Raw genomic sequence first — 14,219 nt, forward strand, 5'->3', positions numbered from 1 at the left:
ATGGATGGGTTCCAAATAAATTCAGTCTCGGTCCGAGATGTTTAAATATGAAGAAACATGTTTCACGATTTTTCCATTCATTCATTCATTCATCATCCTGTTAATTGTCGATTGCCTCGAGCAGGCCCCAGTAACGTCTCTTTCATCCTAGCCCTGAGATTATATTCAAGGCTTTTTAGGAGAATGAGACCCATCATTGTTACTGGTATTTGGCATATTTGGTGCGCCACGGGGAGTTTGCCAGACTCTGCCCTGTGGGCAGGCTATATTCGATAGCCTGCAAGTTTGTCCAGAGTAGGAATGAGATAATGAGATATCATAAAAAGATGTTCAGATAAGATGTCGATTTTCCATAATCCATACCAAATTCTTCCACGGTGAAACTGTGTTCTATCTTTCCACCCAATGGCTTCTGTACCACCACTTTATAGGTGCCCTGAAAGGGCTCTGATGAAAGAGGAAAGATCAGTTGCTTGAGGCCACTCTCTAACTTGAGATTCTGCCATTGTGAGATGCGATTTCTCTTGGGATCCTATGGATACATGTAATGTAATTTACAACAGATCCCACAGTACTACATCCAATAAAGCAGATTAATGAAAACCCTGATGTAATTCACAAAGAAGACAGGATTGAGTAGGAAGACTGGGGAGGGAGCAGGAGTTAGTTAGAATCTTTTCTTTGATGACAATGTTCTGGGATATTAATTCTGGAAAGAATTCTCAAATAAGAAAGCCTAATCCAAATTGATTAATTTATATCTGGTTATGACATATTTATTTTCACTTACCTCAATGTGTACTAGTGGAATCTGGAAGACAAAAAGGAAAGAAACAAGTTTAGATTGTTCTCAGTTCTGATTTATAAGCAGGTTTAATGTAGAGTAACTGTTTATTGAAGATAGAGAAACTGGTAAAAGAAAATTATTGAGGTTAAATTTTATAGAAATTTAACTAAATCCAACAAAATAAATTAATAAATAATGCTTAAAAATAAGCTAACATAAATAAATATATCTATTTGCACTTCTGTTCATGGTAATAACTTTTATTATCATTGCTTATATGCTATAGTCCCTAAAGAAAATGCCCTTGCTATGACATTTTTTAGGTTGAAAAATAAACTCTTATGAAATAAAAAGTAATTATATTCATACCCAGTATGTTCATATTAAGATGGGCTACAGAACTCTTGGGTAATCATAAGAAAAGATTTTTGCTCTGGGCTAGAGCTGGTAAGGTGCTTGTTTGCCTTGAATGCAACCAAACCTAGTTCGATCCCTGGGATACCATATAATCCCTCAAACCCTGCTAGGAGTAATTCCTGAGTACAAACCCAGGATTAACCCCTGAGCATTGCTGAGTGTGACCCAAAAATCAACCCCCCCCAAAAAAAGAAAGATGTTTGCCATTCTAAAAGATTCAATTCTGTGGAGAATATCATGCTAAGTGAAATGAGTCAGAAAGGGAAAGACAGAAATAGTAGGACTGCACTCGTTTGTGGAATATAAAGTAACAGAATGGGAGACTAACACCCAAGGATAGTAAAGAAAAGGACCAGGAGAATTGCTCCATGGCTTAGAAACCAGCCTCACATGCTGGTGGAAAAGGCAGCTCAAATAGAGAAGGAACCTGCTTGGGATGGGAGCTGTGTGATGAAAGTAGACTACAGACTGATAATGATGGCCACTTACTACCTGTATTACAAACCACAACACCCAAAAGGAGAGAGATAGTAAAAGGGAATGCACCTGCCACAGAGGCAGAGGGTGGGAGGAGGGGGGTGGGAGGGATACTGGGAACACTGGTGGTGGAGAATCGGTACTTGGTGGAAGGATGGGTACTATGACTGAAACATAAGCACAAAAGTTTGTAAGTCTGTAACTGTACCTCATGGTGATTCACTAAAAATAATATAAATCAAAAAAAGAATATTTAAAAAAAAGATTCAGTTCTAAGAGAAGATAAATGTTTATTTTTATAAGCTAAGATTTAGTACATGCCTTTCATGTACTGTCCATAATTCTAGGTGCTTGGACTAAAGCGATGCACACAAGAATAGTATACCTGTGTTCATGGAGGTTAAATTCTAACAGGGACGAACACACAAGGAATCTACATATATATATATGCATGTATATTTATATGCATTTATGTATCAAGTAGTAAGGACATGATAAGTAGTGAGAAAAAAATAAAGTAGGGTTAAATTTGTGGCTCTGCCACTTGGAGTCACATTCCAACCCCTTGAGATGATTTTTTTTTAATTTAAAAAAAATTTTTTAATGAATCACCATGAGGTCCAGTTACAGATTTGCAAACTTTTGTGCTTATGTTTCAGTCATACAATGATGAGATTTTGTTTTAAATGAGGATCATGCACTATTGCAAAGCCAAAAATCACTGCTAAGCACATGAGATACTTCCTCTTCCAGTCCTCCTAAACATCAAAACAGACTCCAAGCCTGTTTATACCTATCCACAAACGGTCAAACAATGTTCATAGAGAGTAAAAGACTCACCGACTCATCCATGGGGTGAAAATTTTCATCCAATACAACCACACGAAACTTCACTGAAACAGAAAATATTTTTAATGAATCCCAGAAATCTTCAACCAGGTCTATCCATTGATGATACAAACTCTTGAGAAACCAAGATTTAAAGGCTCTTCTCAGGACAGACCTCACTAAGATATAATCTGCTGAAAATTTTGGTATGCGGGTTTTGTGATTAAGATCTCCAGTTTTCTTGAGGTCAGTTTTCTTGAGGCTACCTTCCCCCACCTCCCTGTACTTCTGGAAGCCTTGGCAGTCACTTCCACATGCCAAAACTACCACCCCATTGAAATGCTACTCCAGCCTTACCTTCCCCATAAAAATACTGAATGCCCTGAATAGACACCATGACCTCTTAGCAACTGCATTGCAAACTATAATGCATAAAAGGAAAATGAGAGAGAAAGCAAGAAGAAAAGTGCCTCACATAGAAGTAGGTAGGGGTTGGAGGATGGTGGTAAGGAGATGGGCATATTGGTGGTGAGAGATGTGCACTGGTGGAGGATGGGCGCTGGATCATTTTATGACTGAAATGCAATTATAAACAGCTTTATAATTGTCTATCTCATGGACATTCAATTAAAATTTTTTATAAAGTAATGTGGAGTTCATGCCCAGCTCAATCAGCTTAATCAATGGCTGAATAAATAGTAGTACTCCTATATCAAGAAACAAAGAAGATTGTAAGGCTTTTGACTAGGAAATTCGGAGGGAAGCCTTGATATTCCTTTGTGAAGTTTTCAGTAGGCTTGGTCTTACCTTTTTGTCCTGGTTTGTAGATGGGCTTGTCTGTCTGGACAAAGACCAGACTCTCATGGTTTTTAACCAACACTGTGTTTCGCTTCTTGAATTCTTGGGTTGGTCCTTTCACTTGGGTGGTGATGAACATTACCTCCTCATGGGAGGAAGAAAGTGGTATCTGAAATATAAGAGAAACCCTCAGAACCCATTTAGATGGAGATTTCCTTCCCCTATACCCCTCTTCCTAGAGAGAGGTTTCTCCTGGAATCAGGCAGATAGAAAATGTTAACTTTACTCTCACTGTCATCAGCAAAAGTTGGCATAAGGAGGAATTACTTGTAATTTTTACAAGTAAGACAACACAAGAAGAAAGTTTCATCAGTCAGTAAGAGAGATCATAAACAAGACTTGTATCTTCTCATTCAAGGCAAATGCTGCAACCCCTGTGGGGCAGCCAATAGCCTGGATGCAATGATATTATTTGCTAACATATAAATTATGTATATTTATATATTTACATCTAAACTTTGATCCAATTTTGTTATATGCTAAAAGGACATGAATGAAACATATCTTTAGGCAATAAGAAAGAAAACTGTAACATTTGATTCACTGCCGTGTGTAAGCATATTACATACAGGCAGATCTCAAGAGATAATGGATTTGCTTAGAGACATTTCTGTAGCTTTCACTCTTAGAAAATTACCTGTGGATGGGTTCCACAGTCCACTCCTGGGGGCTTATGTTGAATATTGGTCTAATTGGCTCTACTTATTTTTCTATATTAACATTAAGACGAAGCTACATTTTCTCTTTGTTTAGCACGAACTACTTTCTCCACCTCTTTTTTTCTTTGATTAAGTTGCTCTTTAATGTGCTCATAAATATTTGTCTCTCATGGTCATAAACTGCTTAATTTCTATACTTAATTTCAACATAGATTCTTTTTTTTATTGGACTGGGGTTTGTGGTTCTCCTGGAGGTACTCAAGGCCTATTCCTGATTCTGTGTTCAGGAGTGAACCCCGGTGGTATTTCAGGAATCACATGCACTTCTGTGGAAAGAACCAGGATTGGCCTCATTCAAGGCAAATGCTGTAACCCCTGTGTTATCCCTCTGGCCTGCTATGCATAGATTATTTTCTTAAGTCCTTGTCAGCCTCTCAAAGCCTTACCTCTACTGCATAGCGAGATGCCCATGACTCCTCCCAACAGAACCAAGTAGATTCCATTAGTCATACTCACAACGAAGGAAACACAGTGGAATGTGTCCTTCTCCACTACCAGGTCACTGAAGAGGCTCCTGTTCTCCTTGAGAGATTCCAATGTGGCACTCACAGTCACTGTCTCATTTAGGTGGCTTAGCAGGACACAGCCTTTCTCAGGAGTCCCAGTGTGGAGCAGGGAGGGGATGAGCACCATATACTGCCTGGAAACAGGGGGGTTAAGTTAGAGGGAAGCGTAGCAGGGGAGACATTGTCTGCCATCACAACTACTCTTAGTATCCTTAGTTCTCACCCAAGACTAATTTTATGGAAAGCACAAAACTGATTTGTTGACTGGGAAGTATAACAATTAATCTTTTCATCATGTGCCATGTCAGTGATGCTTTTACTGGTAATGAGACCTAAATAAAAGTTTGCACAGATAGCTCACTTTCAGAAGCCCAAATACAAGTGCAAAGTAAAATATGCTAGTTATGTTTTTATGTTTTTTAATGTTGTAAATATCTATTTCACTTTGAGGTTGCTGTAAAATCCAAGCAAGCTCTCAGATAGGGTACTACCACAACATCCAATTTACTGAATTTTCACTATTCACTGAATTCTATGAAATTGGTGTGGCAAATCCTTGCTTCCGCTTAACAGATGAGAGGGTTCAATGAAGTGGATCGTTAGGTTAAAGTCTCAGCTATGGGAAACAACTAATGAAATCTCAGTGTTGCCTAAGCCCTATGTTTGCATTTTAAATATTTACCTTTCAGCTCATGGTTGGACAATATCTACATCCAAAATTGTCTTTCAGTGATTGAATTTTGGGTCTTTATAACTCATGAGCAAAGCAGAAATGGTCAATATCTCAGATATAATGTTATTTTATTTTTTTTAAATTTTTTTCCCCCTTTATTTTATTTTATTTTTTTTTTACAGTTGTAAATTTACAATTTTTTGTGCTTTGGTTTCAATTATACAACGATCAGATACCCATCCCTCCACCAGTGCCCATTTTCCACCACCATGGATAATATCCCTCCCACTCCCATCCCCCCACCCCCCTGTCTCTGTGGCAGGGCAATCCCCTGTGTTCTCTCTCTCCTTTTGGGTGTTGTGGTCTGCAAAAGAGGCATTGAGTGGCAAACATGTTCAGTCCATAGTCTACTTTCAACATGCATCTGCCCTCCTGGGAGGATCCTCCAAACATCCTTTATTTGGTGCTCCCTTCTCTATCTGAACTGCCCTTTCCTCTAGGATACCCGGCTCAGATATAATGTTATTGGCCTGGTTTTCAAACACTTCTGCTTAAGAACTTCTGAAGTGATTTTTAGATACTGTGCATATTTATGCATTTTAAAGAAAGTATAAACCTTTATCACAAGTTTAAATAAAGAGATATTATGTTTGATGATGTTTGAAGTTAAAGCTAACATTATTCTTTCACAATTTTCCCATAGATTCTTAAGCATCAGAACAAGAAACCTAATATGCCCTATTTTTTAAAAAAAATACTTAAGATCAGTAAATTTACATTTTCCCTTATTTCTTTCCTGAACTTCAATGACTCTAAATTATTTTATGCTTTAAAATGTTTTGTATGCCACTCTTGCTTCTTTATTAGCGAACATTTTTTAAAATACATTATGTATGTATACATACATTTAATATTCTATATGGGTATAGAAATTTTGCTTTCAGTCTTCTTTTAAGTTCAATGTGACCATGAAGGTATAAATGTTCAATATTGTAAAAATATTTTTTTTCTTTGCACATACAAAGCAGTGTTCCAGCGTACTCTTGCCTCTGTGCTCAGGGGTCCCGTCTATAGTGCTCTGGGGACCACGCAGTGTAAGGTATTGAACTGAGGTAAGTCACAGGTTAACTACTTTTTTTGGATTGAGTTTGTCTCACAGGTCTTACTAGGAGGCAGCTTATCCAAACAAAAAATTATAAATTATGATTCGTAAATATTAGCTATACAATCAAATTACTTTCGAATCCTTTTGTAATATGAGAAAAACTATTTTTACATGTACATGGACAGATTTTCCTTATTGCAAAGACTAAGCAAGATCTAACAGCAGCTTGGTTACTACTGAGGGTTTGTGTTGATGTATGTCCCCTGAAAATTACTCACATCAAAGTAAAGGAATGACAGTTAAACCATTAACACAGCTACTTCTTTCAACTCTTGGCACATTGCCTGCCAAAAGAACCCTACCCCCAGTTATCAAGAGTTGCTTCTAATTCAGCTCCTATTTCTTTTTCATCCTCCTTCAATTTGCTTGAAACAATGTATTTGTCATCCCTCTGGTTAACAAAAAGCATTCTTCTTCTCCCTCCACCTCCCTCGCCTTTGCTTTCTCCACTCCAGGATTTTAAGTCCTCCTTTCTTTTGGCACCATAGAGACTTTTATATAGTAGGCCAACATCACAGAGTAACCAGTGATTGGGGGAGAGTTTGTCTTCCTCTTATCAAGTAGAAGATGGTCAATGAAGAAAGGGAAGTAAGAGCTACGTAGATAGCCAAAAGGGATGGAGTTTATGTCTTCTGCATGCAAAAGGTCCTGAAATGATCCATGGCACTAGAGGGTGTGACCCTGGAGATGCCAAAGCGTTGCCTAGGCAACCTGGTGGCTCCCACACTATCAGCAAGACATTGTTGGGTCCTGAGCACTGACCCAGCAAACCCGAACCCCCTGCCTCAAGCACTGCTGGGGGCAACACCCCCAGAACTCTCCCCCCTCCCCATAAAAGAAGACAAAAGAAATAGCTTGTGATCTCAGCAGAACCCAATGAAATGTTTTTCTGAGCACGGATTCCTTGAGAAGTGCTAAATTCCAATGTCCCTCAAAAATATTTAAAAAATGTTTGTATTTACAGTTTTTGAGATTTGGAGATTCATCAATAAGCTAAAAATGAATCAGACTAAGTGAAGAATAAATAGAGCAGGCATATGAACTGTCTTTAAAAACGACCTTGGCTATCAGAAGGGGCAGTTTCGCAGGAAAGATGAGGACGTGCTAGAGAGAAGGATGTGCAACAAAGGAGACACGTTTTCAGCTCATTCTGTGTGAAACTCACGGTTTTCCAGCGATGAATGCATCTTTAGGCAGGAGAACCAGAAGGAAGAGAATAAAACCAGGATGCAGGAGTTTGCTCTTCCCCATGCTGCAAGGAGCGCAGACGGACCGAATCCCACTCCCTGCAATTGCTCTGATCCCAGACACGCCTCAGAGCCTCCAGGCTTTATGCAGTTTTCTGTGTAAACAGGAAGTTCCACCCACACAAGGTGTCTAAACAGAGAAGGCTCTGAACCTGCCCTTAAAGGGTCATTGCTCTCAGGACCTAATTGCAGCCAAGGTTAATTCCTGGTGGGCTCAACAGAATTCCTGGATGGATGAAACCTGTAAGGGTTGTTTCTCTGAGTTTTACTGTAAAGCAACTAATCGGCTTTCACCCCCTTCACTCTCTCTCCCTCCCTCCCGCCGGCCACTTCCCCACAGGGCCTTTTATGGCACTCCTCACATCTCTTGCATGAATAGTTGGCAAGAGAGGCTACAAGTTAAGCAACACTGACCAGGCTCAAAATAGAGATTTCACTACAAGGAAGCGTGCCTGCAAAAAAATCCATTAGATATGCCTACCTCCAGTGGTGAAGCAGCTTCTGAATTTAGCGGTCCTCTTTGCAAATGATAGTGGATTAAACCACTAGGCTTTCATTTTAGGGCTATTACTGCAGTGCAGATGAAAAACCAGACCTTAGAAGCATGGTAATAAGGATGTATTTTTGGATAGTAAGAAAGGGAAAATACGAAAGGGAAAATAGCAGGACCTCATACACAAGCTTCATCTACTGTGCCTGACAGATCCCAATAACCTTTTCCACCTACTATGCAAAGACATTTCATTACTGCCTTCTTAGTATGCTGGCCCTACAGAAGTCATTGCATAGAAACGATTCCATGCATTCATGCACCCAGATATCCAACTATTTGGTTGTTTTATTTTTATTTTGTTTGGAGGGACATACTAGTGGTGTTCAGGAGCTACTCATGAGCTCAGTGCCCAGGGGTCACTCCTGATAATGTATGTGGAACTGCTCCAGTCTCCCTTTGTGCCAAGAACTGAATCTGGGCTTCCTGCATGCAAAGCACGCACTCCAGCCTATTGAGTAATCTCTCTGGTCTTATTTGTCTGTTTTATAAGTACTCATTGAACTGAGTAGGATTTTCTAGAATAAAAAATGTCAGGAGAAGAATAGTATAAAAGTGTTTGCAGTAGGGGTTCAGGAATTCTAAGACATCTGTGTTAACATGCAAAATTTTAAAAAGCTCCTAGTATTTGTGGTTTTAGAAAAAGTTAATTCAAAAATATAACTGATTTTTACTTACTTCTTGGAGCCCCACCAGGATGTGTTCAGAGCTTACTTCTGACTTTGTGCTCAGGAATCACTCCTGGTAAACTTGGGTTCTATATGTGGTGCCAGGGATTGAACCTTGGTCTGACAGGTGAAGGCAAATAAATGCCCTACCTGGTGTACTATCTCTCTAACCTCAAGAACTCAAATTGATTTCTAGGAACTACATAAAGCGTAATATTTATTTGGAAGATTAATTCAGGTAAAAGGAACAAATATTAGCAGCATTTATCTGATATTTCATCATAAGTCATAATGGTCAACAATGAATGCTGATGCTATAACCCTGCCTATTCATTTGAATATCACTGTGAAATCAGATCACCCTTTCCCTTCACTGCTGAATTGAGGGCCAAGGAGAACACTGGGATCCAGCTCTTTTGGTGTCTATAGGACAGAAGGCTGATGGTAGCTTGTGAAGGTGGGAGGTGTCACAGGGATTTCAGCCTGTTCCCTAGACTGGGTGGGTCTGAAGGATGGAAGAATGACAGGCGGTACTGGCAGAGTTGTTGGAGGAAGAGGCAGAATTCTCTGTGGGACTTGGACACATTGAGGTGAAACATCACTTTGCAGGTGCAGAATTGGGGGCGAGAATATGAAGTGGGAGCTCCAATATGCCAGATAGAGGAGTGATAATCTACTAGAGAGGACTAAGAATGTGAGGAGATACTAAGAAAGCAGAAATGGGAATTTTTCTTGAGATAAGCAAGGCCACATCAGAGTTTTCATGGCTGAAGAAGACAAATGATTTTCAGATGTTCCCTTCACGAACACAGCGGTGTTTCTCTGGCAGAAGAGGGGAAATGAACTAGAGGGAAAAATGACTGAACAGCTGGGTCAGTTGTCAGGACAACTGAGTCCTCCTTATGACTTACCCACGTAACAGGTAACTCTAGTACCTGCCTGAGCCTCAGTTTCCTCGCCAGCAACCTGTGCTGTCAAAACAAGAGAACAGTTTTATGCAGGATATTATAGCTGTATAATTGTGCCGCTGTACCCCTTACAGTACCCATGAAAATGCTTATTTTGAATCTCAGTGACAAAAAAAGAGTTTGGTTTCATATCTGATCTGGGCCTTGACTGGGGAACGATGTCCAAATAAATAGTTAGGTTATCCCCAAGGAACAACTCCCCAGATAGAAAACGACAGACAACTTGGACAAGTTCTGTGCACCTTTGAAGTAGGTAGAAAAGTCTTACTTTTAGTAAGGGGTTAGAGAGAAAATAAAGTTAGTGAAGGAAGAAAAGAAGTTTGCAAAGAGGAAAGGAAGGCATAGAAATAGTGAATGTCAGTAAGAACAGAGGAGAAATATTTGGTAAATTAGAAAAATAGGATTATGCAATCATTGGCCTTGGTAAAAATAAATAGAAAAGTTCTTTTACTCCTTGTACTCTTGCGTTTCTTGTCAATGCTAGAATATAGTGATTCTGAAGGAACCAACTGTTATGGTGCTTAGTTTTTATTTACTTATTTAGAGAAGATAGCAGTACTTAAGTGTAGTTCCTACTGGGAACTGCCCTGCAGGACATTTCAGCTGGTTACATATTAACAATCTTCAAAATCAGAAAGTTCAGCTGAGGGCATTCTGTCTTCGTTCTCTCAGAAATGGTGGATGTTCTGTCTTTGAACAAGAATTTTTTTTGGAAACTTGCAGATGTTCAGAGAGTCAGTGTGTACAGACAGAAATGTTATTCAGCCTCAGAGTGCTTCTCATTTGTGCCATTCCATTAACCTCCTTTTGATTTTCAGTAAGAAACATTAAGTGTTTGTAAATACATTTGAAAGAACTAAAATAAAAGCTTAATAAATCCTCAGATTGTTTCTTTACAAGCAATATGCTTGTATAGGTTTTCAAAATTATTTTTAAACAGTCTCTTTTAAAGTAAAATAAACTTACTTTAGATCACTAACAAGTATTGATCTCTACAAATAATGTTACCAGATTCTACATTATGATGTAGAGGAATGAGTGCCTGGATTAAAACAACATACCACTAACAAGAGAATTCAGTGATTGGCCTTATATACTCAGTACTTACTGGGCAAGTACAAATAGGATTTGTGTGTGTGTGTGTGTGTGTGTGTGTGTGTGTGTGTGTGTGTGTGAGGGAGGTGTCACCAGGCAGTGCTCAGGACATAGTCCTTGTCTTTGTTCAAGGATCACTTCTACCAGTGCTCAGGGAACCATATGGGGTACAGGGGATCCAATCCAGGTCAACTACATGCAAGGCAAGCACCTTGGACACTGTACTATTCCTCTGGGCCCCAAGTATAAGTACTTTTGTAAGATGACTCTGGACTGTGCATTGCCTACACTGGATTACATGTGCTTGAAATTTTTGTTTTGTTTTTGGTGGGGTTTTTGTTTTTAGCTTTGCAGGTGCTAGTCAGGAGGCCCAGGGTCTCCAAAGGGATTCTTGGCTAATTTTATACCTGTGGTATAACGTAAGGACCTAAGAATTCAGTGCTGCTTGGGTCCAGCACCACATGAGTGATATTGAGAACCTGCAGGAGTACTCCTGGCAGTACTTAGGGGCCTCCAAGGCTATGTCTAGTGATGCTGAGAGCCCATTTGGAGATGGAGATGGAACCAAGGTTGGGTCTGTTCCCAGCATTCTGAGGGCTGCATAGTTTCAGGGACCACTTGGCCAACCATAGCAGTGCTCAAGGGTTTCCCCTGGGTCACATGGGGTAGTACCTGGGAAAATTTACGGTGCTAAGGACCAAACTCAGTTCTTGGTGCATGCAGGTACATGTGCAGGTCTCTCAAGGCCCGAGTTTAGAGGTTTTAAGATTCTAAGTGAATCAAAGGTTTTTGGTGACTATCTTATTTCAGCCCAGCCCAGCGATAGCACAGTGGGTAGGGCGTTTGCCTTGCATGCAGCCAACATGGCCGACCCAAGTTCGATTCCTCCGCCCCTCTTGGAGAGCCTAGCAAGTTACCGAGAGGATCTTGCCCACACGGCAAAGCCTGGCAAGCTCCCCGTGATGTATTCGATATGCCAAACACAGTAACAAGTGTCACAATGGAGACGTTACTGGACCTGCTCGAGCAAATTGACGAACAACGGGAGGACAGTGACAGTGACAGTGATTTTATTTCACTTAGCATAATGTCCTCAAGGTTCATCCATGTTATAGTATATGACAGGGTTTGCTTCTATTTTCTTAAAGCTGAATGATTTTATTTTATGTCTATCCAACATTTGTCTTATTGTTTCACTTGCCAATGTATATTTAGATTTCTTCTACCTTTTGTATCTTGTGATAAGTGATGCTATGAATTGGGTATGCAGCTGTTTGGGGGTGGGCAAGAGACAATTGTTTAAATTCTTTTGTATACCCAGAGGTGAAACTGATAGATCATTTGAGAGTTGTAATTTTTTGAGAATTGCCATACTGTTTTCCATATCTGCTACACTATTATATATAATCCCTTCAATTGTGCACAGAGTTCCAATTATCCACATTCTACTTTTGTTTTTAATAGCAGATGACCTAATTGGTTAGAAGTGATATATATCATTGTAGTTTCGATTCATATTTCTCTTGTGATAAATTAACAGTGACTGATAAATGGCCAATAAACAAATTCTCTTATGGTTGTTGACCATGTGTATATCATCTTTGGAGGAACGTTTATTGAAATGCCTGACATTTATAGAATCTGGTTCACTTAACTTAACTTCCCGTTAGTCGTCGATTTGCTCGAGCGGGCACCAGTAACGTCTCCATTTGTCCCTGTCGCGTGCTAGTGTAGCCCAATGGCATCTGTTCGCTCCGGGAACATGAAGGGCCTCAAACCGATCGTTCATGATCTTGACAAAGAAGTCTGACCATCTGGTAGGTGGGAGGCCACGCGGTCTTTTGACATCCCGTGGAATCCAGTCGGTAACAGCTCTAGTCCAGCGGTCGTCTTTAAATCTCATTACGTGACCAACCCATCTGATTTTCAACACCTTGGCAAATGAGACAGCGTCCCTGATTCTTGATCGTCGACGGATGTCAGAACTCCGGATTCTTTCTCTCATTTGAGTGAAATGTGATATTCCAAGCATAGCTCTTTCTATTCTTCTTTGGGAGACCTGAATAGCGTTCTCAAACCAGAATCTGGTTATTTGATATTTTTGTGGTGTAATGTTTCATTTATTATGGATATCAACCTACCAGATATATGATTTGCAAATCATTTTCCTATATCCTGAAGTTGTCTTTATAATGTGTTAATTTATTTTTATCTATATATAACTTATTTTTATTTATTAGTTAATGATTGGGCTGGAGTGATAGTGGGTAGGGCGTTTGCATTGTACACTGCCAGTTGGCCAACCCGAGTTTGATTCCTCCACCCCTCTCGGAGAGCCCGGCAAGTTACCGAGAATATCTCGCCCACATGGCAAAAGTATGGCAAGCTGCCTGTGACATATTCGATATGCCAAACACAGTAACAACAAGTCTCACAATGTTACTGGGCCCATTTGAGTAAATCAATGAACAATGGGAGGACAGTGCTACAGTGCTACAGTTAATGATTACTTACTTAGGTTATTATGTTCATGATAGTGTTAGCATTTATATTTTTATGTGCACAGTTATTATACACCCCCACCACTGAAGGGGCAAAGACCCTATACCAATGTTCTTATGTCTTTTCTAGTTTGCCTCTTCTTCTACCTCATTGATAATCTGAGTTTTATAATCAAATGCCAAAGGTTTGTCATAATTCCATACTGTTTTCCCCTTGTTTTATTCCTCAGTATGCCACAGGTGAGTGACATCACCCGTTTTGTATTTATCCATTTTCCTCTAAGTTACTTTACTTAACATGATAGCATCTAGTTCTATCCAAGTTGCAGAAAATGTCAAGATTATATCTTTTAATGGCTGTGTAATATTCCGTGGTGTATATTTGCCACAACTTCTTTACCTGTTCATCTGCCATTGGAGATTTGTGTTCTTTCCATATCCTAGGTTATCTTCTCAGCCTGTTAATTATGTCCTTTGTTCTATAAAAGTTCAAAAGTTTGAGGTACTCCTGATAATTTATTTTAGGTTTTGTTGACTGTACTTTTGGCATCTTGTTTTAAAAAAATCATTGCTATGTCCAATGTCATGAAGATTTTTCTCTTACACTTTCTGCTGTGATTTTTGTAGTTTTCAGTCTTACATTGGTACTTAACTCAGTTTACTGTATTTTTGTTTTTTAGGAAAAGTAAAGAAAACAATGTTGCTCTTCTCCATGTGGATATTCAATTTTTCCAACATCAGGTTGAAGGCCTTTCTCCAG

At 39.5% G+C, this 14,219-nt stretch overlaps 1 protein-coding gene across 1 annotated transcript in view; it reads right to left on the reverse strand.

Annotated features, from left to right (window-relative positions):
• Positions 1 to 7,948, reverse strand: part of LOC130025969 (alpha-2-macroglobulin-like) — a 45,445-nt gene extending 37,497 nt beyond the window's left edge. The window contains exons 1-6 of the mRNA XM_056116640.1: positions 7,596 to 7,948; positions 4,543 to 4,726; positions 3,317 to 3,476; positions 2,522 to 2,574; positions 791 to 811; positions 364 to 532 (exon numbers count right to left, since the gene is read on the reverse strand). Of these exons, the coding sequence (XP_055972615.1) occupies positions 364 to 532; positions 791 to 811; positions 2,522 to 2,574; positions 3,317 to 3,476; positions 4,543 to 4,726; positions 7,596 to 7,681 (673 nt within the window). The 5' untranslated portion in view covers positions 7,682 to 7,948. The remainder of the gene's footprint in view (positions 1 to 363; positions 533 to 790; positions 812 to 2,521; positions 2,575 to 3,316; positions 3,477 to 4,542; positions 4,727 to 7,595) is intronic.
• Positions 7,949 to 14,219: the final 6,271 nt, after the last annotated feature.

The sequence above is a fragment of the Sorex fumeus genome, unplaced genomic scaffold (genome assembly GCF_029834395.1).
Source record: "Sorex fumeus unplaced genomic scaffold, SorFum_2.1 ptg000003l, whole genome shotgun sequence".
Lineage (NCBI taxonomy): Eukaryota > Metazoa > Chordata > Mammalia > Eulipotyphla > Soricidae > Sorex > Sorex fumeus.